Here is a 25,458-nt window from a genome sequence, read left to right on the forward strand (position 1 = left end):
TCAGTTCAGCTTCAAATATAACCCTTTAGGGCATACAGTTGATTCAGAATTAACTTCATCATTCATAACAATAACATTAGGCTATGCGAAGCTCACGCTTCAAACATCCCGCCTTGTGACACACCACCTAAACTTTCTTTAGAACTTCAAGCGCGGAATAAACATACGCATGCGCAGTGGCGTCAATAATGTGAAGATGGCGACCCGCATGAGACCGGCAACCTATACGGATAAATTTGCTGTTAAATATCGGGAAATGGAATAAGGTGATATTTCTGATATGGCAGAACGTAGAAGGATTATACCAGCTTCGGTTGGACCAACTTTCAAGGATCAGAGGGAAAACAAATCACCCCCAGCGCTGCGACTCGTGCTCGACCTGGGAGAAACAACAGAAGAGCAATGTTCAGAATTTGCCTATCCAATCCTGGTTAAAAATGCTTTGGTACGTACGCAAATCTCACAACCCCCTGTCACCTTTTACTGTTCCTATGCTGTGAATTACATAAAACAAATTCTGTTCTATCGTTCCTGCTACTTTTCTGTCAATTGTACTATATTTCCCCACTTTTTTACCACTTTTAAATAAGCTCATACTATTCAATATATTTATACTATTCCATATGTGACAAGACATGTGAAAACCAGCTTGGGATACGATGTAAATGGTTGATGTCTTTTGTTGCGTTCTTGCTACGCCTCATTCCAAAACGTGAACCTTTACTACATGGTTTTATGTAGCTCAGAATAAACGGGAATGAAAGACAATTATCCAAGAACTAGCCGCCATCTTTTCCTCTGGCTTTGCCAACCCGAAAACTAGACGAAGGGCGGGGCAAAAAAACATAGAATGAACTTGAGAACTCGACACAAATAAAGATTGACAAATGATATTATTTTGCTGAATTACGAGGTGCGCACCGTTCATATCTTCTGACCACGGCGCACTGTATATTTCTTACGTTTTGTTACTATTAATGGGTAGATGTTAAAATTATATTTTTTTGACTTGGACAAGGTTTTGTATGTTTGAATAAATCAAGTAAATGTCACGTTGAGATGTGCTGGAAATTTGATTGGTGAGTGAGTTGTGGATGCTTGGAGTAGTGTTCAGGGTCAAATAGAGTGCATGCCTTGCCTGTGCTAGAAAGTAGATTGTGGGACGTGTGTTAAATTGGTGGTGTGTTCGAATGTAGTATTTTTCTGTTGAAGATTGTGTTGAAAGAAGCAATTTCTGTGTAAAATCATTTTGATAGAATGAAGAGATTCCCTTGCTGAGCGTGCATATCATTACGAGCTGATTTGCATGAAGTCAAAGTCGTATCCGTGTGTGTCTTCTGTGTGTATGCGTCGTGTGTATGTGGTTCGCGTGTGTGTATTGATGGGTATGTATTGGTGAATGAATGGGACGTCGGAGGGGTAGTTGAGCGGGGCTTTGCTCATTGGGGTGTTTCGTTGAGGACGTCGAGCGGGAAATGGTATTTGTGGAGTTAGGTTCGTTGGGGGATAATAAAGAGGAACTGGTTTCGTCGGATCGGGTTTATTTTTCGATGCGGTAATGAGCTAGCGTTGTGTATTATTGATGGATTGATTGAATGAGAAATGTTTCGTATCGTTCGCGCGTGTGGGCGCTGAGGGTCAGGTTCGGTCAATGCTGTGTGGCTAGCTGTCGCGGGGCAATGCCGGTGCGTTGAATAGAGGATAGTGTTCGGTCCACCAAGTGTTTTACTTTACGTTTGGGGGTTTTAAATTCGTTTTGTTGTTGAGAAATATTGCTTCTTTCTATTCTTTCTTGCAGTGAACAATCTTAACGAAGTTGAGACAGTAAAGTTATGAAAATTAAATGGGCCATGATACATGTTTCTCATTTCAAATCTTTGCTTGTTTTCTCTTCATCAATCGAAGTAACGGGAGAACAAAATATATTTCTGGTTTTCATTTTTATTCGCAAGAATGAAAAAAAAAGTTTAATCTTGATCATTATAGTTTATACATGTTTGTTTGTCATTTCAAAGCCCATGAAGTTATAACGCTAGGCCTGTAATTCTAGACAGTAACATTTTGGGGGTAAATAATGTTTTGAATATGAGATTAGTTGACAAAAAATAAATGGATATATTTTTTATGCAAATGCATTATCCAATTTTTAATGTCAAAGAATATTTTTAGGAATAGGAATTAGGATCTATTTTTAGAGTTCAGTTCTGGATTAATTGAGGTAGTTATTTGCAAAATCAATATTGGACCAGAACTACATATGTAGATCCTATGACTATGTAATAAAAAAATCATCAAATTCACAAATGTCAACTTTATTTTATTATCATGGGTTATTATTGAGTTTTTTTTTCATTCCCAAGACATTAAACATCTGCTCTGACAGGAAGATACTTGACAATATCGATTCTAGGCCTAACTGTTATAAAATCAAATATTTCAAGGAGATCGAGATGAGGAAAAAATCATTATTTTTTTAAATGTTTTTTGTGTGATTTATTACATTACAATTGAATCAATATGGATGTAATGACATATTTGATACCAAAATGCTGGAAAAAAAATAGATTTTTTTTTGTTATCAGAGGTTCAAGTCCTACAAGTTTATTGAAATTAATTGTATCATTTTATTTGCCTACTATTTTATTATTGATTATTATAATTTTTATATTCTCATATTTCTTATTATATATTATTATTACTATTATTATTATTGCTATTAGTATTATATATTACTACTATATAATAATAGTAGCAATCTAGTTTTTCATATTTTTTTTTATTGTGAATAATGAGGTCCATTGTAGGGGCCCTGATCTGTCAACTTGTCAACTAAATCTCATCTCATACATTGGCTTGGGCTATTTTTTGTTCTGTCATTGATTATCATTATGAAGGATAATAGTTCTTGGATTGAACAAACAATTACAATTAAAAATGGTACTGGTAATATGAATTGTTGTATTATGATATTGTAATATTATTATTGTTCTTATGTTATTTCATTTTGAAAAGTATTTTGTGGCCTGTTGTATTGTGAAGTACATGTACACATGTATGTGAGCCTTATCTATCATGCCTCTCCCATATACATGCATCAGGTGTATCAGAACTATTAATAATATTGTCAACAAAAACAAAACATTGTTTAAATATTTCTATTATTGTGTATTATTATGAATGATTATCACTATCACTATTCTTATTATTATAATGATTAATTATTATTATTATTGTTATTATTAATAATAATAATAATAACTTATTATTATTATTATTAATCTTCATCATCATCATCATTTCCTAATTATTGTTACATTATACTGTAGTTTCATTATAGATTAATGAATCTGTTAATGAATTAATTTCTACAGGGAGAAGAATCAGAAGAAGCTCGAGAGGCACAAACCTTCAATGATATACATGAAGAAGACCTGCAAGGATTGGAGGCCATAGCAAAACAATTTGAAGAAAAGTATAACGTGAGTATCATTTGATTTCCTAAATCCATGGATGTCAGTCTAATATTGTTGTAGTTGTTTTCAGGCCTATTATGCATTTTTTTTTTAATTGTCATTTATTCATCGATTTGTTTTTATTGGTAATAGTGTAATATTATACAAATAATGCATGCAGCCGAGTGCGTTAGTGGAAATGCAGAGCACGCGAGGTTTCTTTAGATAGGAGTCGCACTGTGCACGATCCGCTTGCGGCGAGTGCCCAGTGTGCTCCATCTGAAGAAACCGAGCTTTCTCTGCATTTACTTTTACGCACGACAGAGCAAGTGCATTATTTGTTTTATAAAATAGCAACACAGAAACAATTTTTTAAAAAGTTACAGTACAGTTTTGTTGGACTTCTACCGCACTGGTTTGCTCGAGCGTGCAATGTCAATTTTCGTTGCACACCTTTTGCACTACCGTGCAGTGCACAAAAAAAGTTGGATGTCATGTGACGCGTATTGACCAATCGCGATGCTTGAAATAATACAGCTATTTTATAATATATACATGTAATATTGGTATTGATTCTAAAGAATACTGTAGCCCTATATTGATGTTGATATTAATGTAATTTTAACAGTAACAAAAGTGAAATGAATTATTTATTATTGTTATTATCATTATTATTATTATCATTATTATTATTATTATTATTAGTCATTTATCATTATTGATATTATCTTTATTATTGTTATTATTATTTTTTATCATTATTTAAATTACATGTATTATTACTACTACTACTAATATTACTGTTAATATTATCCCTATCCCTCAGCCAGAGCATCTGCATGATCTGGAAATACATGTATAATTATTTTGTTGGATTGAAATTTTTAAATAAATTATCTCTAATAACACAGTTCCTTAGAAACTTTACAGTTTAGAAAACTGCTCTTTGGTCCTCGACCCCCCCCCCCCCCCCATCAAACAGGGTTCCCAGCCCAACAGGGAAATCAGGGAAAATTATTTTACTTTTTTCCAGTTAGGGAAAAATCAGGGAATTTGATAGAAAATACTTCAAATCAGGGGAAAATGCCTCAAATGAGGGAATAATCAGGGAATTTTGATCGGCCCAAAACTTAAAAGTCGAAAGCATGGTAGTCAGTCAGACTCTGTTATATTTTGTTGCATATCAAAACAACATCCATTGAATGAATGGTTATGGTGGTACTAATTAGTTTTACATTATTGTTTTTATACTGAAAATACATTCAATTCACTGCAACAACTTAGAAAACATGGGAAACTGGGAATGGGTTTAAATAATTATCAGGGAATTTTGTTTTCTTGAAAAGCTGGGAACCCTGATAAAGTTCATCAAATTTCAGAGATTGTGTTATGAGTTTACCAGTTCCCTATTCGACTTGACATTTATTTTGCTACAGCCTACAATGTATGTACAATGTAAACTACATGTATTATAAAAACAGCACTTGAGCAAGCCTTTCCCTGCATCCCACCACTTTCAAGCTATTTTTCCTCATTTCTCTTTCTTTTTGGAGAAGTGTAGACAAAAAAAAAATAAAGACTAGCTGTTTTATAGTCACAAAATTTCCCTTTTATCTTGTAGCTCTTTCAAAAATTGTGAGAAATAGTGAATATTTGTCATTCACTGAAAGAAAGAACCAGTACGCATACATTACATTCCTTGCTTGTTTACATATGCACCCTTCCCAATTACATGGCATCTTACAGGGCAAAACACATTACAATGTTATATTGATCCAAGAAGAAAGGTGAGATCATAATAAAGACAATCAGATCTAGAAATTTAGATCTTGAGATTGATAGATATTGGGTGTGCATCTCGGCTAGTCAAAATGTATCATTCATAAGGAAACTGTGATGCAATGTCATGTTGTGAAGTTATCTCTCAGTTACGGACAAGGAAATGATACATGTATGTTCATTCAGGTTGACTGCCAGGCTTATACTCAGTTCGGTTACTTTGAAAACAAATTCAAGATTAATACAATGATTGAACAAAATTTTAATCAATTTTTTACTATTGTTTTTGGAGTGTCATAAATAATCCACTGCAAAGGATTGCTTTCTAAAAGCCCCTTCATTGTACTGTACATGTATGTCTAAAACATTATCTAGTCCCATCTATGCTTTTCTATGTGCAGTTTGTGTGTCTCTCTGTCTGCAGAATTTAGTCAAATTTTCTCCATCTTGGTGGTTCAAATTGCTTCCAATGCTTAATATCAAGTGCTGCTTATTGATAGTCTTGTTTACTAGAAATCAGGGCAAATGATTTAAATACTCAAATTACTGCAACAACAAGCAGACTATTTTTGTATCAGGTTTCATTTTTGTTGATTATTATATCACACATTTAATTGCCAAGCGAGAAAACTGAAATAAGGTATTCAGCCTTTCCATGTAGACCATACATGTATTAGTCTTTGTTCATTTTTTTTTGCTTCAAAGAACATGTAATTCTTTTACGAGCATGATAAACAAAATAATGAGTTGATTTGCCTGAAAGATTAAGTGAGCTTGATGGATGTCTGCATTCTGCACTACATTTATATACTTGTACATGTACAGAGTACATACATTTACATTAAGTGGGTAGGTTCTTCAATAATGTACATGTACAGTGTACAGTGTACATGTATATTGTACATATTACACATACATGTAAGAGTACTTGACCATTTGGTACATGTATTTGTCAGTGTATTTGTGTCTCATGATGTTAACACTATTTTTCAATATATATTTATGAGCAAATACATATGTTCAAAATCTTTTTTTTTTTATATATCCTGCAGAAACCTGGAAAGAAGGGAAAGAAGAAGAAGATGTTGTTAGAGGACTTGATAGATGCTGGAATGGGTTATGATGAAACAGATCCCTTCGTGGATAATTCTGAATGTGTAAGTTAATTAAGTATACTGGTACATGTATATACTGTACAGTACAGGTAATAAGCTGTTGATTGATTATATCCCATAGGCTTAGTGTACAATGTATGTACATTGTTTACAAAGAATTAATACATGGGTCATGTAGCAAGAAGCATGGTAAATGTGGGAATTAATAACTATTTTCTTCTCAACCTTGGAGCTACATGTATTATTGAACCAATTATTTTTTATTAGTTTAGTGGCTACATTTTAATAGTGCTTGCACATATCCCACAGTATTATACAAAGTTGATAACATTCAACTTAATGATGTACACATGTACAGACATGTTTATTGGACTTTCTCATTAGGGCTACATGTAAAACAAATCACGGGTTAAGAAATGATTGATCTTGAACTTCTTGTGGGAGATTACATGTATGGGTGAAATTGAAGACAGATGTTGCGCCAAAGATTAATGTTTATTCCTAAAACGACGCACAGAGGAAGTGGGGGGGTGAATGACCCCCACACTTTCTGCGACCATTCCACTGCCCAAATATTTTTTACTGTGTTGCTTATTTACGTAAATTTCTTGTGCATCTTGTAAGACCAATATTAATGGACTTCTCTCTTCCTAATCATTCATATACATGTAGATATGACTATTTTCACTTTCATTTGCTGAAAATGATCAATTGTACCATAATTATTTACATTTCATAAAGATTCTGCAATGGATTTTAGAAAAATACAAAGAGAAGTGAAAATGTAAAAATAAAAAAAGAAATATCTAAGAAATTCATGAAATAATGAAGTCCAGAAGAAATCAATTTCAAACCAATTTTTTCCTTTAAATACAGCAGTCTGGGAGTGTTAGAATATTTCCACCAAAATTATCATTTATGATGTTTTTTTTTATTCAGTTGGAGCTAAAGGTATGATTTATGCATTATAAATATGCATAACTAATTAAAGATAAATACTAGTAACCGTCTCAAAATGAGTTCGAACAGAATCTAATAAAATGACCACCCAACTGTTTTTATGTATAAATGAAAGATATGTGCCAAATGGCTCTGGAAAAAAAACCATGTGAAATTGCTGAGAAATGAGCAAAGTAAGCACGGAATTCCATAAAATGTCTGGTATTTTTCTGAGCAATATTAATACCCTGTCCCACATATGCCTATTTGTGTTAGTTATCATCAGAATTGATGGTTTTCAGCTAAGAATTCATAATTTCACAAAGATAAGTTGATTTCAATGCAAGAGATCTAGATTTTTGATAATATGGTGGTAGGTACTTAACCTTGATTTTAAAGGTTTTCTCGTAAAATAATTGTTTGCTGCAATTACTTTCTTTTACCTTTGATATAAAATTCACAAGATTAAGATATTATGTTTGATATTTAACTTGTATTGTCTATCTTATTAACAGTATGATGAATTAGTCCCTGCCAGCCTGACAACACAGTTTGGAGGATTCTACATCAATTCTGGTCAGCTGAAATTCAAAGAAATCTCAGATTCTGAAGATGGTGATTTCCAAAAACCTAGAACACCAAAGGTAAGGAGTGCATTGACCCAGTAGATTTGTTTATTAGCATTACATGCATTCTTTCTAGATCAACCTAGTTCTTGATACCATGAGATCTATATCCCAACACCAGTCTGACTTCTTGGGAGATACTCTGTATCTGCTTATCCGGATAAGAACCATTTCAAGAAACACTATTTTCCAAGAGATAAGGACTTGGACAAGGACCTGACTTGATAATTGTGACACCTTTGACCTTGTCATATATTTAAAACTTTAAAATGCAGGGTCCTGATCACTTTGTTAGATTGTGACGTGCAAAATAGTCACAACTTTCAAATCATAATCTTGTGATATCAATTGTGAATTTTCAAGTATTAACATTTTAAAAAGCCTTAATTTTCATAGGGAAAATCTAAATTTCTTAGGTGTGTATAACGACTCATCGACTTTGTGGAATTAGCATGTTTTTATTTTTTTTATTTGTAAAATAACGATATTATTCTTTGCTATCTGTGTGTCTTTTTGACAGAAAAAGAAGAGACTTAAACTGGAGAATGGAGATGGGAAAAGAGAAAAGAAGATGAAGAGAAAGTTATCAAGTGAAAGTGGTAGTGGAGATCACATCTCAAAGAAAACTAAGAAACAACTGAAGAAAAAGGCCAGGTAATATGCTTCATAATAAATCCTGAATCCTCGACCAAATGTCAAATAAACCCTTTTTGTAAAGTTGTTAAAACATTATGAAATTATATTACGTTATGCAGGGCCTGCTTGAAGATGAGCTAATAGTTATGACTTTTAATCTAATCATTTTACAGAGTATCATTACTCTATTCAAATGTATTTCATCAGATAAATATATAGCTCATGTAGCTGTTAATTGCTACTAAATCCTATTTGAATGGTTGATATACTCTGTCTCTATTTTCAAATATTTAATTCTGTTAGGTTATAACTTTAACTCATACATGTACAAGTATGCTGTAATAATGAAGTGAACTATTCCTTTTTCAAAATATGTTGTATTTTATTTTGCATTCTTGTAGCTTTTTCCTTTCCCTAAAGTACCAATAAAAACAATAAAAGAAGTGTACACATCTCAATGTAAATGAGGTTATAACAGATTAATGAGGTATCAGATGCATATTGTGACATGGCATTGCTATTGGTATTTTTTATTTCTTATTTTAGGGAAGAGAAGAAAAAGAAGAAGAAGGGGCCGAGACTGATTCGCACCCCAACTGTAGCCGAACTACTGAAGCGCAACACTGGATCATTGCCAGGATCACCACAAAGTCATCCAGCTACCTCGACCTTCAATGGACCACCTTCCACTTCAAATGCTGCAACATCCAAGGCATCTTCCTCTAATACCACCACCACTCCAGGGTTGGTATCATCATCTGGCGGGGCACAGGCGGCTCCAGGGGTTGACATGTCCTTGGATCTTGGTATCTCAGTGGCTGATCTTGATAAGGAAACCATGGAGATGGTTGATTTAATGAATGGTACGGACGGTATGATGGGTGGGGTTGTTTCTACCGGTGGTATGGCTGCAGGGAGTGGTGGTGATCAGGATAGTGATCTTAACATATCGCCATCTGCTCCTGGTATCGGGGGCGAGGATGGTGGAGCTAAAGAGAAGGTTAACTTACCTCAAGAACTGCCACTTCAACTTTTAGACAACATTCAAAAGATAAAAGAGGTAATATACCAAATTACTTTTTGTAAAATTTGAAGAAATCTGCCCTGGATTGAATCCAGTAAGACATGATTATGTTTAATTCATTTCAATTTAATTCAATTAGAAATGCTTCATTTAGATATCAAAATTTCATCAGAGCATTGGGCAGAAATTTCTCACTCTTACTCTTTTTTCCAGGCTGCTAGGAGTCAGTTGAAGGAAAGACTAATCCTCTTTTCATAAATCTCGCAATAAGTTAATTCAAACCTCAACTGCTATCAAATAGAATTCTGAAATCAAGATTTGCATGCAATATTTCTTTATTCTCATACTCATATTCATCAGTTTCTTTGCTCTCTCGTAGCTCTCTGAGAACACTATGATAATGCATGCTTTTAGCCACAAAAGGTGTCTCTTTTTCAATGTGATGAAAATGATGATGAAGTTTGATATTTCATTTCTTTTTCTTACTCTTTTCAGGCTGCCAGGAAGTCAGTTGAAGGAAAGACTAAATTCTTCAATTCGCATGTCAATGGTCTATTACTCAAGTAAGTTCAGATGGTAATGTACCTGAATGCAGTAATTGTGTGTAAAATCTCAACACCTTTGTGGGCTTAATTGATTGAATAAGCAAGCTGTTTTATTGATGTTTTAACACATGCTCTTATGTCAGAAAGTTTGAACACCCTGAATAGTTTTGCATCAAAACAAACGACATACTTTATGCATGGGAAATGTTTTAGTTTGCAATTAAACTTGAAGTTGATACTTGAAGTTTAAAACAGAAACCAATCATCATTTCCATGTTGATGTTGCAGCCCTTTAAATTTTTTAATTTGAAAGCCATGATTTATGAAACTAATCATTAAAAAATCAGACCAATCAATGTCCAGGATATGAACTTTCCAGCTGCTTCACCTAGTATTTCTGCCCCATATGCTGAAGTCCATTTCAACTACTCTGTGATGAAATTATGGAAAACCAAAAATTTTAAAATTTTGTTTACATTGTATATTTCTTCTGTTCAATGTGTTATTTTCTGATTCTTTTATGCTGAAGACAACTATCCTATTATCCTTTCCATTCCAGCCATTTAAGAATGATTTGAAGTGCCATAAGAGTTGAACCTGTTCTGTTAAAAGATTTATGTCACAATTGGCTATCCATAGTTAAACCACAACTTTAGACCAGAGGGATGTTTCATAAAGCTGTTCGTAAGTTACAAGCGACTGGTAATCGTTTTTCAGGAGCTGATTCCACAATTATGAAAATTTGGTGCGCATAATTTACCTCCAGAAAGGGTCACCAGTTATTTGTAAAGTCACTTGTAACTTACATGTATGAAGAACTTTTTTAAACACCCACCAGAGTTTAAATTAAATCCGACTTCAGAACGAGAGCTTGTGTGTTTTTATTTCTCAGGATAGAGCATGGTACCCGTATGGTGAACTGTAGTAAGAGATCAGCAGTGTATTCACATTTAGCTTTTCATTTACCCTGCACCAAACTTACTCTTCAGAAGAGAGCTAAGAAACTTCAACTAGGTGTTCAAGACAATCATCTCAAAGAACCTCTTCAAAGGCTTCGGGAAGGTAAGTCTCTAAAGTCACACAAATTTGCTATTAATCATGATAATAGCATTTATAAGGTGCTGATTATCTCGTTGCCTTTTCAATATTACACTGTATATTACCCCAGCTTTAGCTCCAACTGTTTATTATGGTCCTACAGGGTATCCATTTACTTCACCTGGGTTGGGTGCAGCTCATTGTGGATCAATTTGTTGCTGAAGATATATGTCAAATTCTACAATGAAATTTTATTAATGATAATCATAATAGTAGTGTGTTCTTACATTTAGCTTATGTCTGTCAGATATGGCACTAGACAATTATTACCCCAACTCTAATGAAGCTGCATATAAGACACTTCAGCATCAATAATAATAATGATCATAACATTTATAAAGTGCTTAAAGGTAAATGCCAGTTTTGGTAACGATCTCAAAATGACTTTTTACAGAATCCAATATACGGTAATGACCACCCAAGTGTCTGTTTATATGAATAAAAAATATGTGCCAAAGGATTCTGGAAGAAATTGTGTAATTGCTGAGAAATAAGCAAAATAAGCGCGGATTCGGGCACTTCCGTTGGGTCTTTATTCCAGCAATAATAATATACTGTCCCACGTGTGCCTATCTGTGTTGGCGATCTTCAGTGTGATCGTTTTTCAGCTTAGATTTTATGATTTCACAGAGTTCAGTTTATTTAACTGTACCAGATCTAGATCCACGATGATAAAGTAATATTTAATCTTGGTTTTACAGACTTTCTCACGAAATCAGTGTTTACTGCAACTACTATCATTTAGCTTTAATTGTAAGGAATTAATTCCGATCTGGTACATATCTTATTGGGTTTTTTTTTTCTGAAGCTATCGCTGAAGTGATGCCTGATCAACAGATGAGATATAAAACAGAATGTGAAGAAGTTTCTCTCAAGATGTAAGTAGAGAAAAATCCCTGTAGGAGAAATTAATGATTTTCAGGACAATGTTTTTAATGTATGGATTTAATATTCTGGTATTGCATCAGAATGCAACTTTACAAGCTATTGTGTCTTGTTTTAAATGTGTATACACTTGGAAATCAGTAGCCTATAGGTCTTTAAAAATGATTAAAGTTACTTTGAATACCCTCTTGTGAGATTTATTAGGACTGTCAATTTTTCTTGTGATCCTGATGTTTTAGAAATAAACAAAATCTAGTTATTAAGTTAGTATTAATTAGTTAAAGCTACATGTATTTTAAAAGTGAATATGCACCTTGTAATATTTTTGAATGAATAGTAGCACTGTACAAATGCTGTGACTCTTGTCTTTATAACCAAATTTAAATATAAACCTTTTCCTTTATATTGTTGTTATGAAAGGGATCTTGGACCTACGCATGATTCAGAAGGGAAGGTAATAGAACTCAAACCACCCAAGAAGAAGTTTATCTGGGATGACAGGTTGAGGTATGTATTTCTACACACTAGAGCTCTTGGTATAATTTTCCTGATGCAATTTCTTTGGTTGTTCTTTTTTTTCTCCATTTTTGTCTCACCTGCATAGCAGAGTGAGACTATAGGCGCCGCTTTTCCGACGGCGACGGCGACGGCGGCGGCGGCGGCGACGGCGGCGGCGACGGCGGCGTCAACACCAAATCTTAACCTGAGGTTAAGTTTTTGAAATGACAGCATAACTTAGAAAGTATATGGACCTAGTTCATGAAACTTGGCCATAAGGTTAATCAAGTATTACTGAACATCCTGTCTGAGTTTCATGTCACATGACCAAGGTCAAAGGTCATTTAGGGTCAATGAACTTAGACCATGTTGGGGGAATCAGCATCAAAATCTTAACCTAAGGTTAAGTTTTTGAAATGTCATCATAACTTAGAAAATATATGGACCTAGTTCATGAAACTTATACAAAAAGTTAATCAAGTATCACTGAACATCCTGCATGAGTTTCACGTCACATGACCAAGGTCAAAGGTCATTTAGGGTCAATGAACTTTGGCCGAATTGGGGGTATCTGTTGAATTACCATCATAACTTTGAAAGTTTATGGATCTGATTCATGAAACTTGGACATAATAGTTATCAAGTATTACTGAACATCCTGTGCAAGTTTCAGGTCACATGATCAAGGTCAAAGGTCATTTAGGGTCAATGAACTTTGGCCAAATTGGGGTATTTGTTGAATTACAGCCATAAATTTGAAAGTGTGTTGGTCTAGTTCATAAAACTTGGACATAATAGTAATCAAGTATCACTGAACATCCTGTGCGAGTTTCAGGTCACATGATCAAGGTCAAAGGTCATGTAAGGTCAAAGAATTTTGGCCACGTTGGGGGTATTTGTTGAATTGCCATCATATCTCTATAAGTGTATTGGTCTAGTTCATAAAACGTGGAAATAAGAGTAACCAAGTATCACTGAACATCTTGTGCGAGTTATAGTAGTTTTCAAAATCAGCACTGCTGCTATATTGAATCGCGTGATGCAGGTGAGACGGCCAGAGGCATTCCACTTGTTATTTCTAAGTGACATAAGAGGGGTGTTTCACAAAGAGTTACAGGTAAGTGTGACTTACTGAGTGTTGCAAGAAAATTGCAATCAATTGCAAGTTTATTTTTGGTCCCTAAATCAATCATATGTCTGGCAGTTAATTGCAAATTAGTGATTGATTGCTAATCTGCTCCTTGAAACGAGAAGTTTTATCTGATTTGCTATAACTAACATTGATCTATCAGTTGTAAAATTGCAACAAAATATTGCAATTGATCACAAATATTTTCTTGCAACACCTCCTAAGAGTCATACTTAAATATTAACACAACTATGGTATCTTCAAAATCCATTTCCTCTCTTCTGAGACTATAAAAGACTTTATTACCTATAGTTCTTTCTTTCCTCTTATTAAAATAGTCTTGAAAAATTTCTCTATTTTGTAAGACACTGTTTTCTTATCCTTACTTAATATTTGATACCTTTCTGGTTACAGAGCTCTACTATGTGAGGTAGTAAAGGTCAAGGTTAAGACGTTTGAGATCAGTAAAACCAGAACCCAGTCAGCAGAGGAATACCTGAAAGCTTTCCTAGAATCGGACGTCAAGAACCTATGGCCTAAAGATTGGATTCAAACAAGGTCAGACAAAAATAACTTGGTCATTCCTGGATTTGATAATGATCAAAATCTTTATTTTGTCTTTTTTTCCTTTTCAAAAATACATTAACCATATAGAAGTGAATATTTTTTTTAAAAAATAATGCTTAGCCAAGAGGAATACAGTTGAGCTTATGTATTTTCATAGAAATTAGAGATATTTGTATTTTGTGCATAATATGCTCAATGTCTCAGATATTTATCGTATAATGAATATTGCAAAATGTGATTTTTGTGGGATGCAAATATTTATCCTTATTGTAGGAAAACTGTTAAGTCTACAAAAGGTATTTCCATATAATATGTATGTCCGACTTGCTATATATAGAACCTTTCTGAAATGCTTTATCTTTGTTTCTTGTTCGGATGAAAAGTTGTAATGCTTTTAAATTATCATGACTTGAGCGGTTCATTGAGTGAATTAAGCATAGAGAAAAATTTGGGTTCGATACTCAAGGTTTACTATTCATGGAAACGCCCTGATATATCTAAGAATTATGAAGGGCATTTTGGTCTTCTCTCTCTCCTAAACTGCAAATAAAATATATATTATCCCTACAGAAATCTTTTCAAGGAAAGTCGAGCAGTCCATGATCATGTAACCTCAATAGGCAAGCAGCGTAAATCTACGCCTGGAGCTCCTAGGAAACTACTCTTGACCACTATCAAGAAGACTTTGGGTAGTGAGGATGTTGAAGGTTCGAGTACAATCCCTCAGGGCTCCTCAGAGACTCAAGAATTTGAACCATCTAGTACGCAGGCCAATGAGATGATTGGTAGTCCAGTCACTACTAAACATATAGAAGATGTTCCAACACTGGTTGATTGCATGGGGAGTGGGGAAGATTCTATGGATGCCATGATATCAAGCTCTCACCTCAAAGGTACAGAGTATGCGACAGCTTCGTCAGACAGCAACCAGGAAGCATCTCCTGTGGTTGCCACAGCACAAACTGTTCCTGTCTCAAGTACATCACCCTTGCCTCATCTTGACCCTGGTTTCCTGGTAGATCAGATGCTAAACCAACAATTAGTGACAAACTCACAAGTTTCAAGACCAGCGGTAGGTGGTGCTTCTTCATCAAATATTAGAACTCTCGATATGAATGTCAAAGTCCAAGGAACAAAGAACATTGCATTGATGCCAGAGACTGTTAAACTAGCTGCAATGTCCACAGGAGAAATGCTTCCAAAACAAGCTGGTGTAGACTCAATGCCCAGTCAGCAGTCCTGCTCTGCTGCATTATCAGCCATTAGTAATATGCATAGCAGGAGAACAATGCATAAACAAGAGCCTGGTTTGCAGGCTAAGGATGTAACATCATCAAGTATGATGAGTAAAGTGAGACCCAGTGTCAGCAATGTAGCTATTGTTGGCAATGTGCCCAGATCTGAAATGCAATTAGGTCAGCCAGTTATTAGACTTAAAAGAGATTCTAAGCTTGAGAAGATGAATTCTAACAGTAGATTGAAAGTCCAAGGGATACAGCATAAAGGGCAAGCATCGCCGGTACCTAAATCACAAACTATCCTTGTAGGTGGGGTACACACGATGCCTTACAGCCAATCTGCAAGCAATACATCATTACAGGGTAGATCATCAAATGTGACGACTCAAAGAATAGGTGGGGGCATGGATCCACTACCTCAGATGTCCTCTCAGGTTGCCCCGGGCAACGGCAACATCCGTCTATCTTCATCATCATCACAGTCTACCTCTCGTCGTTCAAGCTATGTCTCGCCAACCAACACCCAGCAACGAGCCGCTGGTTCCGCCCACAGTCCGGGATCAGCATTCTCCACCCCTTCTCAGCACAGCCATCTTATGAAAGCTCAAGCTTCACCATCAATCCCCCAGCAGACCTCACCATCTGCCTATTCTTCAACTACTCCAAGACAGTATACATCACCTCATCAGCAATACAGCCCTGGTCACACCTCACCTATAGCTGCTGGTTATTCTACCACCTCACCATCTTCCTATCAAACCTTGGCAAGTGGTGGAGGATATCAGCAGATGCCTCTCAGTGACATGACGGCAAGACAGCAGACCACAGGAGGGACTAACTATACCAACAACTATCCTATGGTGCAAAGCTCAACCCAGGGTGGGGTACCTCAGAGCCCGGTAGGAGATGCTGTTATCACAGGCCCCGCCCCAGGGACATTTTATCATCAATCTCCTACAGGTAAGCGACATATATCACACTCTCCTTAATAGAAATAGATTTTAAAGATACAAGAGTTTTATGTACAAATTATTCAAGGTGACAAAATTAATCCAGTATTCCAAGTGATTTAGTTTGGTTATAAACCCAGGCACATAAAATGCACCTAGTGCAAGACAATGTATTATTGGAAGAGCACAGAGCGTCATACATTTAGCAACAAGTTATTTTGAAGTAACATGCAGGAATGACAGATTCTCAAAAAAAATTACACAATGATTTGTAATTATTATTCTTCATGCAGCTCATGTATGTTTCCATAACTGTAAAGGTATTAAAAAAAAACAATTAACAAAGGAGGTTTAAGTTCCCTCATGGATTTTAAGTGTAGGAAATGCAAGCAGAATCTGATCCAATAAACTTTGTGTTCTCATTAGTATCTGTTAGGAGTGTACTTTCCTGAGCTTCAAAGAAATTCCCTCCAATATCGTAATCTGAATGCTTGCTTAGGGAGGGGTTTATAGGGGGCATTGGGAGAGAGAGCAACAAAGGATTAAATATGGTTCAGTGATGGCCTGTGATTCATAGCCATATTACAGTACTAAATGACCCACATACACAAAATATATGTCTATATATTATATTCTGTTCAGGGCATGGACAATAGGGAGATTTCTGTTCCACAACCCACGACCAATTCAAGAAAATAGAAATTGCATTGTCTTGCCTCCATGACAAAGAGCAACCAAGAAGTCTTTGTTGAAAATTGTTGTCTCAAAGCAGCAGTTTCGTCCTGGACAAACAACACATTTGCAATTTTTAATCAGCTCCAAAACTTGGGACGAAACTGCTGTTCCGGTTTACCAATGTTTTGCCTAAGACCTCCCAGCGGTTCAATGTTATTTTATAGACATTTTTAATACATTTCTTGTGTTCTTGAATATACATCAGGGTTCAAAGGCTTAGTTTAAATCTACAGTCCGACCTCTCTTATCCGGACACGTTGGGACCAGCACCAATCCAGATAAGGGATTTATCCGGATCTGGGAGACTCAATATTAAATACACGCAGCTGCTACCTCAGCTCCCCAACGGCGGTAGCTACATGTTATCTATTGTAGTGGGCGCACGTACAGACAGTATTCACTGCAGTGTCAGTGCAAATTATAGGTGGTATTTTTACGGAAATGAAATCGATTGGATGGCCAAAACTGTTGGATAATTTACCTGCTAAAATGGTTGAGGTATACCGTAAACATTTAACATACCTCGAAAGAAAGAGAATGACGATGATGAAACAAAGCTTTACAATTAGATCATCGCGGCGGGTATCGCAGCTTCGCAATGTCAGCCATGTTGTACTGACTATAGGCTCAAACATGATAGATGGCGCTGTCCGTATTAAGGCCTAGTGTTAGCTACTGAGACATGTGTTGTTTTTCTGCGCCCTTATTTACTGGAAAATTATCCTGCCTAAGTTCTTTCGGTGATTTGGGTGAGATATTTTCATGAAAAACAATGTTGTATGTAGACTATAATGGAAAATATATGTAACCAAAGTGAGTTTGCGTATAGGATTGAGTTTAGATTGAAATCTCATTTCCTCACGTACTAGATTGAATAGAAAAAAAAATCTCGGCAAGTGAGAGATCCGGATAAGGGGAGGCCGGATAAGAGAGGTCGGACTCTATTATAACTTTGGGCCAAAGAAGTTAGGGTATTGGGTCAATAAAGAAAGCAAGAACAATGCTATGCTATAAAACAATGCTGCAAAATGTATTATCTCTCTAATACCTTTGCTTCTACTCCCCCTCCCCCTTACCCCACCCTCTTACCTTACCTATATTCCACCTTTCTTGTATCTCTCTATTACCTTTGCCTATACTGCCCCTCCTTACCCCACTACTTCATCTGTCTCTTAACCTTTGCCTCTACTCCCCCTTCCATCTAATACCCCACCTGTCTCCTACATGTATCTCTTTATTACCTCTGCTTTTTACCCCACCTATCTCCTATCAGGTGGTGGTTTATTACCCCCTCATCAGACTACTCCTTCCCCCTCCCACCCTCTTCCTCCTGATGCGTTAGATTTGCTGTGTGCTCATCAGGCCTTTGCAGGTAAATTAGCATGTTATAGGCATGATAGTCGTCTCATCATTAGCCTAGCATGCATGTATGTTGAGCATGACAACACAGGCACCATTCATCTTTACACCTTGGCCCTGTCTTAAAAAGAATTCTGATTGATTCAATCAGTCTCAACTATGGAAAGCCAATAACCTCAATATCTACGTTTAAAATTAATTTTGTCTGTTCTAAGTGTTTTCTTGACACATTGTTCATGATACATTATTGTCTCTACAATTAAGTTTGGTCAGCTTGTTTCCAGCGGGACATTGTGTACATCTCTCTCTTTCTCTCTCTCTCTCTATGTATATATACATATACAAGTATATATATGACATTGATGGCTTTCCATAGTTAAGATTGATTGGATCAATCACAAATCTTTGTACGACAGGGTCCTGTTCTATGATTTGACTCTTGAAACTACATGACCATGTTACATTAAATCACGTATTTGATCAGATCTTGGCCAGAAGTCGGTCCAATTCCTACAGAATGGGGAGAACTTTGACTAAATATATTCAGTTTTGGTTGGATCTGGATGCAAGGTTCTAAATTGAGTACTTAACATAGTTATAAGTTACTTTACCCATTCCAGGCTTAGAAAAAGATTTTTTTGTACATTTGTACAATATCTGTGTTACATTGTAGAATTTGCATGGACTCATTTTATTTCTTATATCATTTTGTCCCTTGTTTGCATTCAATCTCTTTTCCCGAATATTATTTCCCTATTCCCAAATATATCTCATCTCTAGACTAGGATAGCAGAATAGTATGGTCATTGAAAGGTATTTTAATATTAATTTATGTCATAATTTTTATTTTCAATACCAAAAGCCATTCATTTTCTGTAGTATTTTTTGTGAACCAGTTGTACTCATTATTTATATCAATATCTTCAGTGCACCTCATATTTTTAGTTATCTTGCTTGCATCACATAGTGATAAACCCATTCTAGTACACTTTATTGTGTATGTCACTGAATTATTTTCTCTTTAGTACATGAAGCATGTCTTAGCATTACCTGGGGAGCAATTCATGAATCAAATAGTCATTGGTTTTCACTGGCAACTGTTATAAGCTATTGAAATCTGCATCTGATTGGCTGAGAGCAAATTTGTCAGTGAAAATCCCACACAATATTCTTCATGAAACACTCCCATGAAGTTATTTCATTTTAATCAAATAACTATCTATTGGATCTTCATCAATTTGCCCTGTTTTTGTTTTATATGTAGTGCACCTAACTGTGAATATAAAGAGATCATTGCATGTTGTTCATTCACTCTATATTCCTAGTTTATGCTATTATTATGAAAGATTTGTTAGGTGCCAAAATGGATGTATAATTAATATTTTCGCAAAGTATATTGTTACTGTTAGATTAAAATATCATTTGCCCTTGCATATTAAATTGTATAGAATCTTCTTCATCGTCATGCTGTTAAGAGAAGATGAGAGGTGTACTCTTGTTCAGACTGTGTTAATGAAACACATTACAAGTCAACCCCAAAAAAAAGTAACATAAAAATTATAATTGTATCTCTCTTCTGTATAAACATTCCTTCACTGATTTGATTTGATTTCTTGCTTTGCTTCTTGTTACAGATGCTAGGTATACAGGTGACACTTCTTCCAATCAGCATCGTATCATCTGATATACAAACCTTGAAGGTTGATTACAAGGTCGATGAGTATCAGTCAATAGAAGACATCTGACGGTCACCAATCATTCTGTTTCATCAAACATCAATGACCTGAAGAACATTTGAAGGTTATCTCTGTAATATATTGGCTAAGATCAATCTATGGAAAACTGATTATTTTAACTGTCTAATTTATTCTAGCCAATCAGATGCAAGGATTTCCAGTAGCTTATAACATCTGTGAATGAAAATCACTGACAAAAATCTTCATGAAATACTTTCCTTATTACTTGCCATCTTCATGAAACTATAATTCTTCTTTGATCTTGGATGTTTTTCTTCTGTTTGGCATCATAACGGTTTTCGGATGTTGAAGACTCAGCACCGTCAGTCTGCCTGGGAGATAAAGTAGTGCACAATCTTCAGACTTCCATTTCTTGATACATCATGTGATCAGTTGATGAGTCATGTGACAATCAAGTCATGTGATAAACAAATCATTTGGCAACAAACCATGTGACAATTTGTGTAATATATTGAAGAGTATTTTGTATTTTTAAACTTAAACTGTTTTTTCCATTATCAGCATTAGTTAAGATAAACCTCCTTTCATCGGTCTCTGGAGGGATTTTCAAGGTTCTTATACTGTGAAGTGATAAAGTTTGAATCAAAATAGAATAAAAATGTGTTGTAATCAATTTCTATTAAAAAATAAGAATATGATATGAATGCACCTCATCATTATCTTACACTCCATTCAGTATACCCCTCTTTGATAAAAAATAAATAAAGTTTATTCAGATATAGTACATGGGCATGAACTTTTTTAAGTGCTCATTTATGAAATTGGTCATTGAAGTAGTTTTTATCATTTAATAAAATTCTATGTCTTTTCCCTTAATCTTCCATATACTACCACATATTTTCAATTCTGGTCATTTCTTTGTAACTCCATATGTTCTCTTCCTTATTTACTCCACTTTGCCCAAGCATTTCAGTTTTATATTATGAATAGTAATTTTATAAAATAATTTTTATCAAGTATAAGATCACTCTTGAAAATAAAATCTGGTACATGTAATTTGAGCTTATAATCTGTGTATTTTATATTTTGGTTATGTAAGTGTCTATAACATAATGTTGTTTCTGTGAACTATATTTCAGCCTTCAACTTCTATTTCCAGTCTGCAATTCAATCATTACCTCGAATGTGGACTCACCAATTCTCAGACTTTGATTATAAATTTAGATAATCATGTGAAAGTGATGGAATCACTCTTTAATCAGGGAATACTCATAATGCTGCATATAACCATGCAGGGAAGTCAGTATGTGGGACTGTAGTCCTCAACTGTGCTTTAATATTGATGGGATAGTAGTAGATAGAATGTAAGAGTTGTCTGATCATTCTCCATAGAAGTTGTATGACCTTTGACCTTGATCAGTATACTCTGTGTGACTTTTGTATCTTTGTCATGATTAGATATTTTATATAGGTATTTATACCTTGGTATGTATACCTTGAGTCGCACTTACTGGATAATGCTCATTTAAACATCATTTGGATAACATATGTTCTTGTGGAGTTATACCAACAGACTGACTCGTTTACAGATGCCTCATGATAGATGTTAGCCTGTGACAAATTGCTATTCTCTGACTGTTGCCATAGTAACTAATCTCAGCTAATCAAATCCAAGCATTTTAACCAAAATGTGAAATGGAGTGATCAATAAGAGTCATTTAGTCAATGTTTACAACTTGTATGAGATGTCTCCATTTATGTATCAGATTTGGCGTAAAGGTGTATTAGTGCTGTGGAGGTGTTTGTCAGAGTACCAGTTTGGTGTAAGTCTATTCCTTAGTGTTTTAACTTGGTGTAAGACTAGTCCTCAATATCAGTACAGGCTGCACAGAAATGTTAGCCCTTACCATGCACTACAGGCCCTGTTACAACTGGTAATGTCGCTACTACCGGTGCCAAATGTAAGAACAATGCATATTGGCTTTCGACATTGCACGCTTGGAAGCATCACAAGCTGAAAGATGTGATTCGGTCTACTGTTAATGCTCTGTTAGTGCTAACAATTTTTCTAAGCAGCCAGTATAAATTGTCTGATTAACTTTTGGATGTGAAGTTGGTATGTAGAATAGTATTGATTCCCTTCTGTTGTCATTTAGCAATCAGTTATCTTCCATGTATAGAAACAGAGCTATGGACCTGCCAATCAAAGGAGTTATTTTGATATATTGGTTGTATTTTTCTTACAGTATAGACTGAGAATTGAGAGTGTGACTTTCAGATCCTGAAAACGTACGTGATTTGTGTCATTTATAATCTCCTGTACATGTATGTAAGCTGTAAATCAAAATGTCATGATCATTGCTGTTATGATAGATCTTAGCAATTTACCACAAGTAGGTGACTTCTCATTGTCCATTGGTGTGTTGTTTAGCAAAGACTGGCAATGGCTGAAAATGTGCTAATGCAGTTCTAGTGATAATTTCCATCCTTATGTTATACTGTCTACTCTAAAAAAGTGCAAATTGTGGTTATGATTCAAAATAATAATTTTTTTTATTGCTACACATTAAAGATAAGCTATCAAATCTCCTTAAATTTGAAGCTCCCTTGAGTGTCCGACTTGGGTGGTCTGTAATAGTTAATGTAATAGTTAAAAAGCACTTACATTTTCATTTCAACATCTATGTCTTGTTAATGTAATGAATTTGAAATTAATTTTCATGATGTATCCCCCCCCCCCCTTAACTCTGAACATCCACTCAATCTATTCTGATTATCTTTGTGAAGTTCTGTCTTTTCTTTTCTGATATGCTTGGACCCGTTGAATTATGAAATGTTCTTTGCTATATTAAATTAATTATCCATGCATGCTGTTTATATTATTCAGCTATCACAATTTGCTTAATGTTGGATAGAGTACTGATGAATTTTTGCAAAGTTTTTTTCGGACCCTGTACTTAAATTGTTTCCCTTGTGAGAAACGATAGAGTAGAATCTTTTCAGTGTCAACTAGCCATTAGAACAATTTCAGTAGAAAAAGTTGATGAATGTTTATATTTATAGAGAAAACCATTTTATATTACAGGTATATATTATTTTAAGTTCCTCTATAAAATTACAAAATATAGGTTCTAACTACAAAGTTTTTAAAATTTTGGGGCATTAATGATTCCACATGACATTTGGTTTTCTGTGATTATTGATTAGATTAAATGCTTATCCCCTGAAGTTATTGTTATAGGTGCAGGAATCAGCTTATTTATTTATGAATTTAACATTCCATTTCCTCCAACTGATAGCTCTTATAGGAATGTTCCCGATTGGTAAAAAAAATATTTTCAAAAACTTCCTAGTAATGTCCTTTCAAAATTATTTTAGTATTTTCAAGAATTTTTTAAAGATTAGAAACTATGCAGAGATTGCAGACTTTGGATATTAGGTAAGCATGCACTGCTCTCATTTACTCAACAATGGAACAGACTGTTGCTATGTCAGGGTGCTACATTTTATTATTCAGGAAAACTTGAGAGGAAGAAAATAACTGAATACACTATTCGTTATGATTACTCTCTTTTTTTTTTCTTTAGCATTATGAGCTAATCTTAAAGAGTGTATTATGGCATTGGTAAATTAAAAGTATTAATATACTTTTATCTGTCGGGGATATTGTTGTTTGATATAGCAATGAAATAATGACAGCCTCATTTGATTTTCAAATATTTTGTAGACTTTCTGGAATTTGTTCACAATCTTTATGAATTGATAGAAGAGCACTGAGACCTTGATAGATGTAACTTATTTACTATTGAATACTCTTACACATTGAAATCTAATTTTGTTGACACTCCTTAAGACCTGCCTTCTTGCATTAATTTTTCTGCATTATGTTTTTCTGTTAGTGCTGAGTCTCCAGTGCACTAACATGCACTCTAGCTAATGCATTATGAGGTCAGTTGAGATTTTTGTCAAAATGGATGGTCAGAGAGTGTATCAGGACATTCGTTGAGTTCAAGTTCAGTGTTTCTTCAACCAATTTTTTTTTTTTTTTTACATCAGCTCATCACCAAAATAAAATCAAGAATGGTCCTGGGACAAGTCTCAATTGGTATTGAGCTACCAATAATGCGATATGAATCATTTTTGTAAACTCAAATTAGAGGGTGGAGCTATGGAAAGAAATATCAGCACCAACACAGAACTTGAAATCACTCATTGCATAAAATGACCATAATTATAAGCTCTTAATAGACAACACGTAAGTAAGTTATGCATGTGTTTTTATAAATTGGGTATGACAGATATGTTATGAATTGAGTCCTGCCTCTTCCATTTCTTTAACCATGACAGTAATGAAATTCAAATTTTATAAAAAGATGACTATTAATGATTTGCATGTGAGGCGTTATTTTTAAAAATATGATTGATGTAGCATTATACCTTGAAATATTGGTTGCCGTTCTGATTGGGAACTCAGATGAGTTTGACAAATTACTAATTAATTGAGATGTTTGTATTTATTTATTAATGACAAGAAGGCATGATGTTTGTGGTCGTAGATAGACTATTCTACTGATTTCTGTTTCCTTTCTAGGTGGATCAGCTCGAATTGTAAATATCTAGGAGCTCTATTTCCATTGCTATCGAGCATTTGTAATAGCAAAAAAGTGTGATAAAAGTTTATAAAAAAAGATCACCCATTTGGAGTGTGATGTTACATTTTGTTGTCAATTTTGAATAAGAAAATAAATTGAAAAAGATTTGAATGAAGATGACAGCAGATCGATCTGTACTATGTCACTTGTTTCTCACTCCCGTTTGTACTTAAAATTTCCTTTGATGCAATCCATATATGAAACATTGATTTTGGGAGATGAGATCTGTCAAAGTAAGACTTCAACCATCAAACGATAAAAAAAATCCTTACAACAATGATAATGAATTGACACTTAATTCCGACATAATCATAAATTAATGCAAAAAGCATTTTACAAAACTATTTGATAGGCAGTGCTTAATTCAGATCACTGATCTCAATCGCAGTCAATGTATGCACAAATTAGAAATAATATGTATTAACATCAGAGGAGACCCAAAACTAATATTTTAAAATGTAAAAAATATAGTTTTATCCTAAAATAGATGTAGAGCCAAAAGTTATGACTTTCAGTCCATATTCTTAAAAAGGT

At 34.7% G+C, this 25,458-nt stretch overlaps 1 protein-coding gene across 7 annotated transcripts; it reads left to right on the forward strand.

Annotated features, from left to right (window-relative positions):
• The first annotated feature begins 155 nt into the window (after positions 1 to 155).
• LOC129260778 (ubinuclein-2-like) lies at positions 156 to 25,039 on the forward strand. 7 transcript variants are annotated; one of them, XM_054898746.2, is made up of 14 exons: positions 156 to 445; positions 3,372 to 3,479; positions 6,284 to 6,388; positions 7,801 to 7,929; positions 8,432 to 8,565; positions 9,094 to 9,607; positions 10,067 to 10,134; positions 11,009 to 11,178; positions 12,023 to 12,092; positions 12,520 to 12,606; positions 14,141 to 14,284; positions 14,864 to 16,491; positions 18,490 to 18,588; positions 20,210 to 25,039. In XM_054898746.2, the coding sequence occupies exons 1-14, from the start codon at positions 281 to 283 to the stop codon at positions 20,257 to 20,259; spliced, it is 3,471 nt and encodes a 1,156-aa protein (XP_054754721.2). In that variant the 5' UTR covers positions 156 to 280; the 3' UTR covers positions 20,260 to 25,039. The 7 variants fall into 7 exon arrangements, with proteins under 7 accessions (XP_054754721.2, XP_054754722.2, XP_063970602.1 ...); XM_064114532.1 differs by lacking the exon at positions 18,490 to 18,588 and adding an exon at positions 19,356 to 19,388 and having other exon boundaries at positions 168 to 445; positions 20,210 to 21,838; XM_054898748.2 differs by lacking the exon at positions 156 to 445 and adding an exon at positions 1,398 to 1,555.
• Positions 25,040 to 25,458: the final 419 nt, after the last annotated feature.

This window comes from Lytechinus pictus, unplaced genomic scaffold (genome assembly GCF_037042905.1).
Source record: "Lytechinus pictus isolate F3 Inbred unplaced genomic scaffold, Lp3.0 scaffold_19, whole genome shotgun sequence".
Classification (NCBI taxonomy): Eukaryota; Metazoa; Echinodermata; class Echinoidea; order Temnopleuroida; family Toxopneustidae; genus Lytechinus; species Lytechinus pictus.

Coding starts and splice junctions, on each gene's coding strand:
- LOC129260778 (XM_054898746.2), top strand. CDS start 281: ATGGCAGAACGTAGAAGGATTATACCAGCTTCGGTTGGACCAACTTTC. Junction 8,566..9,093: donor CAACTGAAGAAAAAGGCCAG/GTAATATGCTTC, acceptor TTCTTATTTTAG/GGAAGAGAAGAAAAAGAAGA. Junction 9,608..10,066: donor ACATTCAAAAGATAAAAGAG/GTAATATACCAA, acceptor TACTCTTTTCAG/GCTGCCAGGAAGTCAGTTGA.